Source organism: Chelonoidis abingdonii, chromosome 1 (assembly GCF_003597395.2).
Source record: "Chelonoidis abingdonii isolate Lonesome George chromosome 1, CheloAbing_2.0, whole genome shotgun sequence".
In the NCBI taxonomy this organism is placed as follows: Eukaryota; Metazoa; Chordata; order Testudines; family Testudinidae; genus Chelonoidis; species Chelonoidis abingdonii.
The window spans coordinates 159196707-159214610 of NC_133769.1; the positions used below are offsets into that span (position 1 = coordinate 159196707).

Sequence of the window (17904 nt, forward strand, 5' to 3'; positions counted from 1 at the left end):
CTCTGGACTGGACACAATCCCTTCTCTGTTGACGCCACCAAACATTCTTCTCAAAGTTTAGTCCTCGTCACTTTCACTGCTGTTTAGTTGCCATTTACTGTCTCCTCACTTCCAGTTCCTCAAGGTTTGTTTCTTGATGGTTGTGTTCTCTGTCCCGCTGACCTTCCTCACAGAGGGTGATCAGAGACTTATGGTTCTTCACTGTCCATTCCCCTCCACTCCTTAGAGATCTGGTTCTAGACTGGAGTTTAGGGAAGAATTCCATATATACAATCCAAGACTTTTTATCAACTCAAATGCTTCATGTTAGTGCAACAAGGATTCCAATGCTGAGGATCGGGCTTTAAAGTCCATCCAGGCACTGTCCCCTGCTTTCCAGTGTCGGAGAAAACACACAGCAAGACAACCTATGAGGCACAGGCGCTGTGTGGTCCTACCTCTCCCTGGCATGGGAGAAGGTGTTTATCCAAAGAACTCAGCACATGAAGATTTGACACCGCGTGGCCCCAGTTTGCAAACATGGAGCCCAGTTCTCTGTTGAGATTCTCAATCAGCACCTACGCACCCAATTCCTTAGAGGCGATGCCTAAGTGCCTCCTTGAGCTCTGAAATGTAGAATTAAGTGCTCTCACTTAGACCCCTGCCCCAGTGTGTGTAATGGACAAGAGCGTTTCAGACAGAGGCAGCCCTGCCAAGCATTGCGTCTTCACAGCGACACCCCCTCAGGTTGGATTTGCTTTCACACAGTTTTGAAAACAACCCTGTCTTATGCTGGTGGATTTTCCCTTGTGCTTTCACGAGATCTCCCTTCTCCGAACCCTCACAGTCTTGTGGAAGCTCAAATTTCATGTGGGACCCAGGAAGCACACTGAGTGTTGTGTCCACTGGACAGCCTGGATGTTGTCCGGGGATTTTAGATTGTTTCTGATGAAGTCACCTTCCAACAAGTGGTTGAAAACACAGGACCCAGGAGAGTTCTCACAGAGAGAGATTGGTGGCAAGTGCATAAAGTCAAAGGTGAAATTCTGTACGGTCATGCGGCGCTGCATGAGCGCTGACCCTAGTTTTTACTGACTTTGGAGTAGTGGGGGCGTTGGTAGACATGGCAACAACCCGGGCATTCCTCCAAGGCTTCAACAAAGTGCTGAGCAGAGCTGGTGAGGTGGGAGGCAGCTGTTGACACATCTTGGGAGTAAACTCTCCCTGTACCCCTGCAGAACCAAACAAAAAATGGAGTAAGAAAGGTGTGGATGCAGACAAAATGCCTCGAGACTGCATCCCACACACTGTATCATGAGACCCAGGGTGTTCCCTTGGCTCCGTTCAACACTGTTCCATTTCATGGGATAGCAAAAGGGACAGTGGTTGTATTCTTTAAACATGCTCTAGCCTGGGACAAGTCCCAGGGTTGGAGGGCATGGCTGAAGCATGGTTGGGTACCCTCTATGCTACAAAGTCACTGGGTTCTTTGACATGGCTGTAACTCAAGCGTGGATGGGCGTTAGCCAGGGTTAACCCTCAGTTCTCTAACGCAGCACTATCATTTTTTTCCTGTCCACACAGGCAAAAAGAAACTACTGTATAACAAGGGTACCATGTAACACTGTACTTAAGGATGGTTATTTTATATAGCATGTGAACTGTTGACTCTAATCAACACACAGGCCCAGAAGGGAGATGGATGATATCAAAATATAACGGTAGATTAGACAGAACACCTGGGCAGTTCTCACACACATGCCTGCTGCATAGAAAAAAAGAAGAGGTTTGTGCTCTTTTTTGCTCCTATATGATGCAAGAAGGGGGCCTAATGGGTTTTGTAAAACAGAATAATGTTTTCCCCCTTCCCTGGTTTTTTTGTTTTTTTTTAATAATAGAAGGACAGCATCCCTGTTTTTTCTGGAGGACTTATTGGGGGTCTCAGAAATGTGGCTTGCGAGCTTTCTTAAGTTCTTAATTCACAGGGCAGTGGGAGGTGCATGTTTAACAGGGAGTGCTTTTCTCTGAAGTGTGTTTGTAAATAGGTATTTATTAATAATCATATAATATACACCTCGCTCATATGCTGATTTTCATCACTAGATCTCAAAGCATTAACCAACACAATTTTTCAAAAAGCCTTTTAAGGAGGCTGAATGATAACCGCTTCTCCTCTCAGCTAATCACACAGGGTGAGATTCGGTGTTTTCCCTCTTAGAGGCCCAGTCCAGACTTTGTCGCCTAGGAGGAGGAGATGCCATGGTGGCATTAAGCCATCTCTGAGTGTTCCTTATCTACAGCTGCTCTGGGGCCCCTAATTTAGATAACCCTAGGAATCTCCCCAATCCTTGACTCACCCCTCCTACCCCCAGCCCTCCCCGGCATGCCCCCAGTGCCAAGGTTTGCAGGTGGTCCTCACAGAACAGCCTTATAGCTGTCTTCTGCAGTGCCTGTACTGAGAGAATCCTTCACTGGCCAGATATGGGTTTTTTAGGGCCCTTTATGTCATTCCTGTCCTTTTGCCTAGCATAAAGGGGTTGAAGTGGGGGCTGAGGACCTCACTAATGGTCCTTAATCCTACCAGTTCTTCAGTCCTGCATAGAGTACACCACAGTGAACAAAACCAGACTTTTTAGTGCAGAAACCAGCAGAAACTTTTTAAACTTCCTGGCCTTTTTTTTATCCCTCATAAACAAGGAAGAAAAAGACATGGGTATAATTGTTTTGCCCTTTTTATGTCCCTTTTAACATGGATAATATGGTGTTCTCTCACAGACTCACACCACACTGCACTCATTTGGCAAGGCACCATCAGTGGTAGGGGGGCATATGATAAGGAGGAAGTAGATGGTATTCATGGTTGTATCCGCTGGAGTGAGGTCTACATGACTTGTATGTCACTTTACACTGTGCCTGTGGTATCCAAGAGAAGTGCACCCCGCTGCAGCCTTGCAAGTAGTCTAATGGGGAGCTAATCAAGCGTTGAATCCAGCAGCAAGCAGTGTCTGCCTGGGTCCTTATTCCCAGGATCTAAGCTATCACAGTGAAGGGGAGGGAGACTTCCAAGAGGCACTGGACTCTGCTGGACAGATCTAACCCATACCAGGGACAAATCCCCAGGCGAGAGACACCACATGTTTACTAAGAGACAGAAATCTGCCTAGTACTATAGCTGCAGAAGCCTGAATCAAATCAGGGAGAAATATTTTACCTTTGTCTTCTCCACACCAGACTCTACAAACCTGAGTCTAGGTACGCTCTGAAACACAACGGGTCTGATATCAGGGACAGTGGCAAAAAACGCAAACGGGGATCTCAGATGTTTAGCACCATCACCACTGGTGGTGCTGGGTAAAAATTTTAAGTGGAGGCACTGCAGCGTGGCCTGGCTCTCGATGCACTCCCCAATACAGTCTCCCTTGCCTGAGGCTGCTGGGCTTTTCAATAAAGTGTCTTCATTCCAAATATCTGCTGCTTTGAAGATCCCTACTGGAATGGGGGTACACACAGCTTGGAATATCGGAGCAGTTGCCCTTGAATGGACCCTGAAGATGTTGAGTCAATTTCACTGCTGGTGCAAGTGGGCACAGAAGTCAACAGAACTGCCCCCGCTGGCACCAGCTGAGAATCTGGCCTACATGAGCTAGATAGGACAGTCACAGAAAGGGACAAAACTCTTTCTAGTAGCGAAGCCACTGGCGGTGCACGAATATCTCAGCCCTGTCTGGGTTGCAGATCATTTCTTATAACAAATAATCTGCAGGAAACCATCCCTCAGATAGTATGTGGCACGGGCATGGCATTTGTTACAGAGGATGACTCAGTGCCTGGCCAGGGGAAAAATGAGAGGGAGAGAGCAGCATACAGAAGAGAAAGAGTGTCCCTTTTGATGCAGAGTAGTGGGGAAAGGCATAACCAACACGACCTCCATCCATAATGGAGTATGCTGTACAACAGAATATTAAGTTAAGTTGTCATGGGATAAAAGGGAAGGTCCTTTCATGCATTGAGAACTGGTTAAAATACAGGGAACAAAGGGTAGGAATTAATGGTAAATTCTCCGAATGAAGAGAGGTAACTAGTGGTGTTCCCCAAGGGTCTGTCCTAGGACCAATCCTATTCAAATTATTCATAAATAATCTGGAGAAAGGGGTAAAAAGTGAGGTGGCAAAGTTTGCACATGATACTAAACTGCTCAAGATAGTTAAGACCAAAGCAGACTGTGAAGAATTTCAAAAAAACTCACAAAACTAAGTGATTGGGCAACAAAATGGCAAATGAAATGTAATGTGGATAAATGTAAAGAAATGCGCATTGGAAAAAATAACCCCAACTATACATACAATATGATGGGGGCTAATTTAGCTACAACTAATCAGGAAAAAGATCTTGGAGTCATCGTGGATCGTTCTCTGAAGACGTCCATGCAATGTGCAGAGGCAGTCAAAAAAGCAAAAAAGGATGTTAGGAATCATTAAAAAGGGGATAGAGAATAAGATAGAGAATATCTTATTGCCCTTATGTAAATCGATGGTACGCCCACATCTTGAATACTGCGTACAGATGTGGTCTGCTCATCTCAAAAAAGATATACTGGCACTAGAAACAGTTCAGAGAAAGGCAACTAAAATGATTAGGGGATTGGAACAGGTCCCATATGAGGAGAGATTAAAGAGGCTAGGACTCTTCAGCTTGGAAAAGAGGAGTATGATAGAGGCATATAAAATCATGAGTGATGTGGAGAAAGTGAATAAGGAAAAATTATTTACTTGTTCCCACAATATAAGAACTAGGGGTCACCAAATGAAATTAATGGGAAGCATTATAAAAGGAAGTTCTTTACACAGCGCACAGTCAACCTGTGGAACTGCTTGCCTAAGGAGGTTGTGAAGGGTAGGACTATAACAGCGTTTAAAAGAGAACTGGATAAATTCATGGAGGTTATGTCCATTAATGGCTATTAGCCAGGATGGGTAAGGAAGGGTGTCCCTAGCCTCTGTTTGTCAGAGGATGGAGATGGATGGCAGGAGAGAGATCACTTGATCATTACCTGTTAGGTTCACTCCCTCTGGGGCACCTGGCATTGGCCACTGTCAGTAGACAGTATACTGGGCTAGATGGACCATTGGTCTGACCCAGTATGGTCCATTCTTATGTTCTTAATATGTAGCTAGAACAGTACCTATCAGTCTGTTTATGTAGGGGAGAGGATGTTATATGGCTGCCCATGACTATGAGATCTGAGTGTCTTCCATGACAAGTAAGTGACAAGCACCATCTCAGCAATTATACCAGGGACTGAACTAGGGACCCCCACAACTAAACACAACAATCTCTACAGCTTGAGCTAGAGCCAGGCTGAAGCAGCCCCAGTTCTCTGTGTCTCGGGCCCAGAGAGGGACGTGTAACACACTGACCACCGCTGGGTTACAGATGCACAACTCTGGTGTACGCTGCTGCTGCGCACAAAAGCTGAGTTTTTACTCTTTATTTTCCACCGCTTCAGCAATGGTGGGAGTGATAGTGTGGACAGGGCTCGAGGCAGCCTTGGCATTATCAACACCAGTTCAAAGCAGGTCTAGATGACATAGTGATTAAGACACTGGCAGCTTCCAACTTTTTGCCTACGCTAGCGCTGCCATTATTGTTACCACTAGTACAGCCGAACTGGGGGGTAGGAGTGGGGGTAATTTTTGACAAAGCAGCCACTAGACAAAAACTAGGGAACAACACTGCTGACAAAGGGAGCACATGCACACGGTCTCAAGTCCCTCAGCATACTGCTCCTTGCAACAGATGTGTGCCATAGCAGAAAGTGCGGTGTCATATAAAGCAGCTTTACAGAAGGGGGTTCTGCAGTGATCGGGGGAAGAAAATCCCCTCCTGTAGGCTGCAGTGAGGTTATGTAGCCCTTCTGTGACTGCTACTGTAGTCCTTGGGTTCTAGTAACCCTCCACAGTTGCCGTGTCACTCCTTGCATTGGCAGGACATTGGCCACTGGACTCTGCAATTGATGGAAATCTCACAAGATCAGCTGGATTTGAAGGTTTTTTCTGCTGTAATGGTGGAAATATTGCCAGATCAGACATGTCATAAGATTTGGGTCACATCAGAATTAGAACCAGAAAAACCCTTCTGGATTTGGTTTTGACATGGAACCAAAACCTCAGGGACAGATATTGATCCATGAATTCAAACCCCAGGCCACCTGAAATCCAAAGTGTGTTGGGAAATGTGGTGTTTTTGACACATTAGTCCCTTCCAATAACCACCAGCAGTCACTGGAACTACGTTCAGCAGCAAGAGCAAGCCACTGAGGTCATTCAGTCATTGTCGATAGAGCCATTCTCAATAGATCAAATAAGAGAACAGTCTGGGGCAGGTATGTCTGTGGACTACGCTGAATTTAGATGTTTACTGAGAGATATTAACCAGAGCAGTACAAAGGTCAAAGGCACAGGGATACTCACAGCCTAGGGCTCTCTCTCCATTTATACCTCCATCCTTAGGTCCGAAAATCCATGTTTGCCTTCATTACCTAGCATTGGCCTCTCGGTCCTGGTGTGCCAGACCAAAACCTACAGAGAAACATACAGGGAGTTCACAGGTGCTTTGGATTCCATGGATAAATCAAGACCAGCAATCTCAGTGTGTTAGTTCCTGAACCATTTGGGCTCCAAAATATGTTAGGTGTCTGGGTGAAAGCGACATGAGTCAGAGCTGGAGTTAGAGTCAGAGTTTATTAGAGCTCTTATATCCAACAAATTAATATTCACATGAATGAAACAAACAATAACAATGAACAGATGAGCCTGACACCAGATCAACCTTCCTCCACGAACTCTGGAATTGGGGAGGGAATCAGGATCTGAATTCTGCAGCTGGGACCCACCTCTAATGCTATAATTATAATGCATAATAACCATAATGCCTCTTTGGACTTATACGGTTTTTCATTTGCAAAGCACTTCACAGACATTAACTGATCTGCCTAACTATTGTTTTGTGCTAATGTGCTTTGGTGTAAGGTCAGGTGCAACGGAGGATGGGCAGGACCGTGACAGGGGGAGCAAGGGGCTGAAATGCTGGAGTGGAGAGACGGAGTACACTGGAGGTTTAATGTAGACCCCAGAAGAGGGAGCTATGCTCTGAAATCCCTTGTCATGCTGACCTTTGTGCAGTTGGCTGCTTTGGGCTCCAGTCCATCCATAGTCACCAAATCCTTCAGCAAGCTGCTTTCTTGGTAGCCTCCTTTAATTCCCTCCAGCTTGAAAGTGGCTTGAGGCCTCTCCAAGATCAGTCTGATGCTGACTGCAAATCCAGCCATGTCAATAGCAAAGGGCCGGTTAGGGTCAAAAACCACCTTCCAGCCCACCACTTTCCCCGCTGGGCTCACTATGGGAGACTCGTACCTCAGACCCCCAGCGAAGGCCACTGGCCATACGGATACCCTCCTCGTATAGCGCATCTGTGTGCCAGAGAGAAGCAGTGCAGTGAAAGGTTCAATGCTGTCATTTCAACCCCCACCTCCCTATGTGCACCACGCCCCTACTGCTCTATCCCCCTTTGACTCCTTTCCCCCAGCATCACCTGTGCGAACCATCCTGCTGTAACTCCTTGCATTCTTCTCCTTTCCATTCTTTGCCTCCTCTCTTCTCACTTCCACCCTCCAGGCTGCCCCAGGCTTTCCCCCATCCTTTCCTCTCCATCTCACCCTTATGATCACCCCCTCTCCTCCTGCCCACTAAAGTGCTTTGTTGACTTTGTACTTGTACCTTCTCAACACCCTGCTCTGATGCTCACCTGCCCATGCCCCAGCCCCTTCTTAACAATGCTGAAATCAAAGCAACCCTGTTCTCATCACCCTGTCTTCCCATCGCCCCCACTCTCCCTCACTCCCATTCATCATCCCATTGCTAAGAGGTAAATCTCTCCTTGTTCACGACCACAGCGGCAATCTCACCTTCTTTCGTTTTACGGACACTTGGTGCCCACCACCTATGCCTTCCTATGCAACCAAATGGCTCTTGGCAGGATACTCTGTCCACCAACACTATGGGCCAGGGAGGTGATATTGCAATGACCTGGAGGTCTGAGGTCACTTTTACCTCCCTCTCCTCCTCTTCCTTCCAGTCATTCTCCTCCGCTCAACACCTGACTGTTCCACCACCCTTTAGCCTCCAATCATCTGCCATCTACTGTCCCCTATAGACAGAGGGGGAAAGACAGAGTCCTACCCTCCTCCCAGAATGTTCAGATCCTCTCTAACCTCTTACTGGCCTTGTGTTGATTGTTCCATAGAAACATGAACTCCCAGTGCTGTTAAATCACCTAACCCTGACCAGGCCTCCAGGTTCCTCCTAATCACTCCAACTGACTCCACCCTATGACTGACTTAAGCAGTCTCCATAGCCACCCACCCTCTTCTGACACTCCCTTGTCCTCATCCCCAGCAACCTTCTCTGTGCTGTCACCCGTGCTATCCATGGCCACCTCCTAGAAGTGTGTGGGGCTCCCTAAAAGTGCCCACAGGAGATGGAGAAAAGGATAAACTAATGAAGGATGATGAGGCTTCTTGTGCTCCTCAAGTTTGAGGATTGGAGACAGGGTTTATAGGATAACTATGGCATGCGTGTTTCAAGTGGTGCCCTACGCTTTGGTGAACATTACTGAATGATCATCCCCTTGAGTTTGCAATATACTGGAAAACTCAGAACAATTGGGTTTCCCATGAAATTTCTGGTTTAGCTTCCTGCTTCTAGCTGGGCTGGAAATACCATGAGGATAGCCCTTTCTCATTGCGTGCTTGTTCTTCTCCTAGCTGGGACCCAGAATATAGTGGAATGAGGAAAGGGAAACAATGGTCGATTGGAAAGTTGAACAAACTTTTTCCAATCTCCCTATAGTGCTCAAGGGCAGGTTTGAGTTTTGAGTGAAGTTTTTGTTTGGGGCTTGTTTAAATCAAATCAGTTCACCCTGACCCTTCACTGATCTACAGCATTCACTCTACAATCCCTCCCAGAGCAGACTTTGTAAGAGGAGCCTTTCACCATGCGCACAAAGGCTTAGCACCATGTCCTGGCACCAGCGTGGTCATGTGACTTAGCAAGGGCTAAAAAGGGATGGAATTGTCCATGCAGATCACAGAGCAGCTGTGGAGTTGCCCTGTATCTGCATCCCATGGCTGGAGCACTCCTTCCTCACTGGGAAGAAATGGCTGGTACATTTGCAAAGCGATCAGCTCTCTGGCCTCACTTGCCCTGCACCCCACCACCTTGCATGTGAAGGCAGAGGGAGCCCCTGTGGAGCAGAGCTCCATGACACACACTGATGTGGAGCACTTGACTGGGGCTACCAAATCCTCCTCCCTCTTGGTGCAGGAGAACTACGCTAATACCTCTGGGTTGGGGTTCTTTGTAACTGCAGAACACATGGCAGGATCTAGTCTTTATGGGCGACAGCTACATTTTGTTTTTCTCTTTCATGAAGCGCAATGGCTCCTACCTCCTCGAAGAGCTCCAGGCTGTAGGTGTTATCATCATCAGCAAAGTACACAACCCCTTCTGGTGGCTGTGTGTTGTTGAAGCTGTCTCTTAGCCAGTGCAGCCCCAGGTTCCTCTGCAGTGTCCCCCGTGGCTTGTGGGATGGGATCCTGGATCCGTTCATCTTCAGACTCTGCGGGCTTTCCACATTCAGGTGGGTGAAAATGAGCCCCGCCTTTTCCAGAAGGTTGGACACCAGGTTGGTCCTCCGGGGTGAGTCCTCCACCACCACCCAGTGAAGGTTCTGCACATGTAGGAAGGTGTTGGCTAGTCGGGTCAGCTCAGCCTTCTGCACCGGCCGGGTGTAGGTGGGCGTGATTACAAAGATGGTCGGGAGAGTGTCCGACCAGGGAGGAGGCCGGGAATACACATAGTTCTGGATGACTTTTGGAGACACCCCCGAGGCTTGCTGCCAGCTGCATGACGGGAGCCCTTCTTCCCGCAACGGGGATGTACCATTGAAGCGAGCTTTAGCTGTTGCATTTGCTTCTGTCTCTTCTGAGGCAAAAAGAAGGAGATGGAAGTTAGGGACCAAAGCACAGCCTGATCACTGCTATATTAGGTGACATTTGATAACTATCTATGATCTATCTGGGGCAAGGGCCTTGGGTCTACAACATTTTCATTCTGCAAACCACTTCATAAGAGAACAATCCTTTCATAGGTCCATTTCTCCCCTCCCCTACTACTTGGTTCTTAAGAGGTTTCACCCTGCAGATTACTTGTGGTCCATGGAGACCAGATTGAGAACTACACAGTGGGACCTTTTTGAGTGTGTGAATGGTAGGATGTGAGCTCCTCCTGACTAAGCCTGTTCAGAGCTGGAAGATGTGCCAAATGTCAGAGAAAAGGAAATTTTGCCTAGACGTCACTTGTGGTGCTGATGGTACAAGATAAGAGTAATCTCTTTATAGGCAAGCTACAGCCAACAAACACAATGCATGTTAGATATGTCAGAACTGTGCTAAACTTAAATTCCAAAAGCTGAAATAATTTGTATAGGGGCTGGGTCGTGAACCAAACTCTTGGGTCTGAACATCCCTGAGGTTCAGGGAAATGTGCTATAAAGCAGAGTTTCTGCAGCTTTATCATATTGCGCATCACTTCTTCTAATGGAGAGATTCCCAGCCGTGCCTCCCCTCCCAGCCTCTGAAACTACAGCAACCATATTGCTTGGTTACTTGAAAACCCTGCATACGTTCTAGTGAAGAGACTACATGGAAATAAACAGCTTTAATGTGATGAATGTATCACCCTGTTTTGTAACTGTGCTCTTTGTTTCCCCACCCTGATTTAAAATTAATTAGGTCTTTGGAAAGTGGAAACTCTAAATGTCTTAGGCAGGGTACACCAGTGGAGGAAATCACTGCAGCAGGCTGAAAAATGGAAAATTATTTTTGTGCGACTAAAAAAAATTTCCAAGTCATTTCCTTTTACAGTTTTCGAAAGGGAAAGATGATACATGTTTGTGCCATACGCCCGGGGTACAACCTGGAACTGTGGTGCTATTTTGAGGTACAGAGGGTCACAATGTTTATTGGAAATTTTTCATTAAAATGCATTTTTTTGTTTTTCATTTTTCTCTCTTTCTTCCCTCCCAACTCCTGACATTTTACTTTTGAAAAAAAAGAGGGGGGGAAGGACAAAAGGGGGAGAGGGAAAAAAAACCACATTAAACAGAAAAACAACCAAAAAGTTCATTTTCCAAAAAATTAATTCAAATTTCCAAATTAGAAAAAAGGCCGAGTTTTGTTAAAAAATGTGGTGGTTGAAAAATTCAGATAGGATCCACAAGTCACTGCAAGCTATGCAATCTCAGTGTGGTGCTCTGTCCCCCTCTAGTGATGGCTAAGCCACCTAGCTATTAATGAATCTGCCTGAGCATTGACTAACAGAGCAGGATCTCTTAGCCCAAGCAGCAGAGGTTCATGCACTAAGATCCAGAGGTCCCAAATTCAATCCCTGCTGCCGATGACCCGCCCAGGGATGCTGATGTTACAGGTGGGGGTTACATAATGTTATTGGTTGATGGCTGACACGTCACTGCTGTGACTGAATCAGCCCTGTGGCCTAGATGGAAAAGCTCTGTGGCCCACCCATGCATTGTAGAGTGGTGTGAGGAACTGGAGCTCCACTGTAGTTGTTACCTCTGTGCTGAGCGGTAGCACGCTTTGCAGTGGGCCATCTTTTGTCTGAAAGAGGAAATCTGGGACACAGACTCCAGGTATTACCTGTTAGTCTATCTTTATTCACAAAATGGACCCCAGTCCTGTTTACTTTGTACAGAGATGGCAAAAACAACAGCAAACTGCACACAAGCAACTCCATTCACAGAAACCAGCCAAGTCAACACTATGTCCTGTTCCATAACCAGAAAGCAGCTGTCTCTCTTACCCATAGCCCCTTACCCATAGCCCTACCTTCAGCCTGCAGGCTGATCCTGAGTCCTGCCTGCTTCCTGTATTTTATCTGGCATGCTCGTTAGCCCAAGACTGTATGAAGTCTATTATTCCCAATACTAAGCATGGGCTAGTTCAGGTGGGCCTGGGTGTTAACTCTCTCAGATTTGTTTCCTAAATTATCCTGCCAGTTCAACACCATTGGTGGTAGCAAAGAAGGAGATTAATAGCATAGTCAGGACTCCAGGTATGTGTTTAAAGCCCTATGCCATCTAACTCTGCTTAGAGCAGAGCTACATGATACAACACCAGAACATCAGCAGCTTCTCCTCTAGTGGGAGGGTTTATGGAAAAATCCCAGTGTAGACTAGTTGCTCTGCTGCACAAAAGAATTCCTCAAGCAGACTGGCCCAGATCCTCAAAGGTATTTAGGCACCTAGAGCCCACTGAAATCAATCCTTTGAGGATCTGGACCATGCAGGCATAGTGTCTAGAGTGGGCTTCTCTCTGAGCCTTCCTGCAAACAAGGGAGAGTGTTCTTAAGGACTGCCTGCCTGTTTGCAGAAGCCAGTCCCTGAGGGGTCCTTTGGGCAAGTTTCTCTTTGTTTCACCCTTTCTGTCAAGCCTTTCTTATCAAGCATTCACAACAATAATTCCTTGCACGCATTTCAGGAACACCCTGGGCGTAACACTGTTATGATCAAACCGTAACCGTGTGAAGAGCAGAGTAGCTTACACTTACTTCTCAGCAGGATGAGGTAGCGGGTGGCTGGGTACTGATGCCACACGGTTAGAAGAAGAGCCCATGGCAAAACGATCAGGAGTGTGGTCAGAAGGTTACGTTTCCTTAGCATGCTGCAAAAGCTTCCAACGCCCAGGCATCTCCCTACCTTTCAGAACAGAGTATGGAGTAAGCTACCTGGTGCTTGTACGGAGAGTGACAAACACCAGCAAAGGTTAGCTCAGTGCTATCAGATACGCAGCTAACAGACTAGGTCCAGCTCACCTAGAGCTGGATCCTGAATGGTGCCGAGCACTCTGGCCTCGATCCAGCAAAGCATTTAAGCCTATATTTAAATTTAAGGACGTGACTAGTCCCATCACTCTCCAGACTGAGCCATTAAGGTATTTTATCTAACTGCCACAACTGGTTCAGATACTACAGAGTGAAAGCTTCCATGTAATTTTTTGAAGGACAAGTTTCTAGCCTGATGGTTGTGAAGAATACCTCCCAAATGTGAATTTAGGGTACCCAATGCATAGTTGTTTGCCTTCCTGCAATCCGAAACAACAGCCCAAAGAGAGCCGTTAGTGAACCCATTCATCCCAAGGGGGTAACTTCTAAGCCTTGTAGTGACACTACAAGTGACACCAGTTGAAAATCTGACTCCTGAGGTACCGAATTTGTAGCATTACTGCAGTTGTGCGTAAGACCTGAATAACTGCAGAGCAAATGGATACAGCAATGGGCTGAAAGATGCCTATTATTCTTTTCTCTAATTTAATTTTAATTCAGCTCCCTTAAACATATTAATTCTGATACAGTCTTTACAGTCACATCCTGCCTTTTCCACAGGTCCCCTGCCTCATTCAATGAACAGCAAAGATGGTGTTCACTGCTTGGGTAATCAGTATGTTTTTTTATCACCCTCAATCATTGTCTGGCCCCTGCATTATATATGACACATCATCCAAACCATACACTACATATGGAATTATTAATCTCCTCGTGGGCTTTTCTATGGCTCTCATCACCATAGAATCTGAGTGCTTCACAGGTATTAATTTACCTTTAAAATATCCCTATGAAAGGAGGGGAACTGAGGCACAGAGTCATTAAAGCCCACATTTTCAGGAGGTGCCACTAATTTGAGGTGCTTCATTCATTGGGTGTCCAACTTGAGACATCTTGGGCCTGAATTTTCACAGTTGCTGAGCACCTGCCAAAGGTGCTGGAACCAGAGATGTGGGGGATGCTGCCGCACCCCCTAACTGGAAGCGGTTTCCATTATATACAGGGTTTATAGTTTGGTTCGATGGCTCTCAGCACCCTGACTTTATAAATTGTTCCAGTGCCCCTGGCAGCGACAGCTACTGTTCACTTCAATATGGATTGCGAGTGATCCACACTTCTGAAAATCAGGTCCTAGGGTTCTCAGGTTGGGCAGCCACTCAACAAAGTATCCAAAATTAGTGGCCACTTCTGAAAACATTGATGGAAGTGACTTGCTCGCCATCACACAGGAAGTCCATGGCGGAAACAAGGACACAATTCAGATGCCAATTTTGGGTCATAACCAAAGACCATCCTTTTGCTTCAAAAAGTCCCCAGTCTCATTCACCACACAACTTCCAGCATGTCCTTTCAGCTCTATGGATCCAGAAGCTCCCAGTCCCATTATTAAATGAGCTGCCTGTGCCATGCCACAGGCAGCAAAAGCCAAGCATACTAATGGAGATTTAATCCTTCTGCAGCACAGCAATCCATGTGCACACACTGAGTTGTACAGCAGCAATGCTGCCTATTGTCAGCTGAGGACTCACCACTGTCGCTGTCAGCAGAGTGCCTCACTGTTGACCAGTTTTGAGACCAGCGTATGCCAGACTTTGCTCCCCTTGCCCTCCTGGGGCTGGTTCCTCGGGGATTCTTCTCAGGTGCTGAGCGCATGTATTGAGCCCTTCCCAGCGGGCCTCTTCCCTCATGCCTATCTACCAGACAGTGGCTGCACCAGTGCTCCCCCTGGAGGCCTATGGGAATAAAATTTTCATTAGCCACAAAGACTGAGGTTTCCCCTGTGCAATAAAAGCAGCGACTGTGACCATGCTTCCTGAGAACCATAGAGCTGCTGCTATCAGCGTGACCTCTGAACTCCTAACACTCCCAGCCCCCCTTCCTGCTCTTCCAGGTAAAGAGCCTGTGGAGGGGCAGTGCCCTGATACCAGTGTGATGGAAGAGAGAGAGCTTAGCACATTAGCAAAGTGACCCGAGTGCGAGTCGCTTCTCTACCACAGATTTCTTGGGTGACCCTGGGCAAGTCACTCACTCTCTCTGTGTCTCAGTTCCCCATGCTTGAAATGGGGATAATGGCTCTTCCCTAGCTCACACGGATGGTGTGAGGATAAATATATTACAGGCTGCAAGGCACTCTGATATTACAGTAACGGGGTCCATGTAAGCACCAGAGATAGATAGCAGGGGGCATGACAGTAAGTGGTGTAGGTTTGAGTTCTTCTGGGACCAAGTCTTTAACCTTTTCATTACTTTTATATTATTGTTATTATGATTAATAAGAGAGGTGATATGGGAGTTGTTTCCCTTCCTCACATTACGAAGCAGGTGGTCTCAGATGTGTGGGGCAGGAGCTCAGGGCCCAACCTAACAGGGACACTGCTACATCCATGGCTAGCCCCTTTGTATTTTGTGGAGAGCTGATAGCAAGTGCAGCATTGTGTGGCTATAAAGGAAGACAGTGTAACTTACTGGCTCAATATATGTGTCCAGGCTGTCTCCTAGCAGGGCCGGCTCTAGCAAGTGCAGGGCCCGATTTGTGGGGCCTGTACTCATCGGGTGGCACTCTGAATCCTTGGTGGCACCGTGAATTGCTGCGCTCCGGCTGAGGGAGGGGGGCTGGGAGACTGCAGCACTCCATCCGGCACTCTGGCCCGGGGAGCAGAGCTGCGGGCTTGCCACGCTCTGGCTGGGTGCGGGGCCCTCTTAGGCATGGGGCCTGATTCGGGGGAATCAGCCTAAAGCCGGCCCTGCTCGGGTGGTCACATCTCATCTCCCTGCTTGAGCTACCTGTCATTACAAAGGTCTCTGCACTGAGGTCTTCTCAAGCAGTCTGTATTTTCCCCTTACCTAAAAGAAAGACCTGGCCTTTATTATACGGTAACTGTTTGTTTCCACAAGGCAACCCCACGATTACCACAAACTCAGATTGATTCTGGAGGGAAGGAGAAGACAGGAGGAGGATGCAGCTTTGTTACTAAGAGCAAAGAGGTGAGCAGATCAAAGTTAGGAGAGCACACAAATTCTGCTTCTAGTTCCACATCTTCACAGCCTGCTCCCCAAACGCTGCAAATATATTGAGCCAGGGTCTGTGTGCACAGCTCTCCAGATGTTCTTTGTTCTTTTACTTCTACATGCTCATTCTCTTTGTACTGGTTTTCTTGAGTGCCCAGTACTGCAGAACCTAAGCACTGCATGAGACCAGCACAGTCAGGTCCCCAGTGAGCTTCACAACGGAATCTGCTCTTCACCTGTGCTGGGTTCTAACAAGCCTGGCTTGCATTACACATCATTTCCTCTCTCTGTTTTCCCTCTCCTTCATTTTTCTCCATCTCTCTCTGTTTCATTCACCCCCTGTGGTGGGGCGGCTGCCCTATACAGGCAGGAGAAGGGCTAAGGTAGCCTTGGAGAGACTGTGCAAAACCCCGCCAATCAGAAAGGGCTCATTGGGAGAGCCAATCAAGAGAAGCCTTGCTGGAGCAGCCCATATATAAAGGGCTGCTCAGCAGAGCAAGGGTGATCTCTCCCTGAAGGGCAAAGGGGAAGGAATACTGGAGATACTGCAGTGTTGGGCAAGGTAGCAGAGCAATAGGGGACCTCTTGGCTGACCATGGTCAGACTGAGGCCCTGAACCAAGGGCAGGGAAGGTGCTAGGGCTATAGGGGAAGTGGCGCCTAGGGAAAGTAGGCAGTAGGATTAGGAGGTGGGGCAATAAGTGGCTGCCAAATTATAGGGTCCCCAGGCCGGGACCAGAGTAGTAGGCAGGCCTTGGTCCCTCCCTCCCCCTTTACCCCTACTTGCCAATGAGGAGAGTGGCCTAAATCCAAACTGCAGTTTGCCCCTGAAGCCAGGGGCTGGACTAGAGATTGTGGTTGGCTGCTGAGGCAAGTAGAAGGACTGAGGGCTGCCTGTCCCCTGAAAGGAGGAGACAGTGGGCTAGGGTATGGCTACAGGGCTGTGTCATCAAGAGGACACTGTGGTCTGGGAGCAATGTGGGTCCAGATGGTGGAAACAGTGGAGGAAGTGAAGTAATGGCCAATGAGACACCACTAGTAAATGGCACCTTGGTGGTCCAAGAGAGCTATTTCCCAGCACAACCAGCAGGAGGTGCTGCAGTGGTGAGTTGGCACCATTATACTCCCCTTTCTCCAGTCTGCATGTTTCTCAGGACTAGAGTTGTTCTCTGCCAGCTCCACACTGCCAATCATTGTAGCTTGAACACCTGATTGTCCACTTCTCCCACAAGTGCTCCTGCAGTTTCCTCCGCACTGCCCCTTTTGCATGGAATTCCCTCCAATGAAACCACCAACCTGTCCTCCTCCAGATACCTCATTGTGACCCACTTATACCATGTGGCCTATGGGAGATTGCTAATGACCAAACCAAGGGTCATTGGGACCTACTGAGATCTATTAGATGTATTTATTTACATCTTTAATTAAAAATAAACTTTAATTGGCTCAGCATCATCAGTCTGTGCACACAGCTAGTCTGTGTGACTGTGTGTTCCCAGCATTGTTACCTTCCTCCTCCCGTCTCCATTCCCTCCTTTTTCATTGCTACACCCATTAATAGTGTATTTTCTTAAATGAAATATATGGATCACAAGGCCAGACAGATCATGATGATCATCTAGTCTGATCTTCTGCATAACACACTTCACCCAGCAGTTCCTAGCTGTAATGTCTACAGGGAGAGCACTACCTCCTGCTATGTGTGCACAGCTCTTGTCTTGAGGGGCCTATGGCTACTGCTGTAATATAAATTGTATTTATTATTATTAATGGTCTCTCTAAGTTTCTCTCTTCCTTATTTTTTCCTTTCTGACTATCCCTCTCTCCCCATCTTTTTCTAGTGCCTGCTCTGCAGTCCCTGTTTGTATTATGCACCCCTAACAACATTAGCTAGATGGCTGATGGATGCTTTCAATATGCTGCTTGTAACCTTCTTGAGCTGTTTTCCAATTACACATCTC

The 17904-nt window shown here is 47.2% G+C and overlaps 1 protein-coding gene across 1 annotated transcript in view; it reads right to left on the reverse strand.

The window, feature by feature from the left end:
* Window positions 1-6374: 6374 nt before the first annotated feature.
* Window positions 6375-17904, reverse strand: part of LOC116825979 (galactosylgalactosylxylosylprotein 3-beta-glucuronosyltransferase 1-like) — a 44460-nt gene continuing 32930 nt past the window's right edge. Inside the window, exons 2-6 of the mRNA XM_032782416.2 lie at window positions 14465-14668; window positions 12663-12806; window positions 9484-10019; window positions 7151-7447; window positions 6375-6557 (exon numbers count right to left, since the gene is read on the reverse strand). Coding sequence (XP_032638307.1) covers window positions 6471-6557; window positions 7151-7447; window positions 9484-10019; window positions 12663-12806; window positions 14465-14588 — 1188 coding nt within the window. The 5' untranslated portion in view covers window positions 14589-14668 and the 3' untranslated portion in view covers window positions 6375-6470. The remainder of the gene's footprint in view (window positions 6558-7150; window positions 7448-9483; window positions 10020-12662; window positions 12807-14464; window positions 14669-17904) is intronic.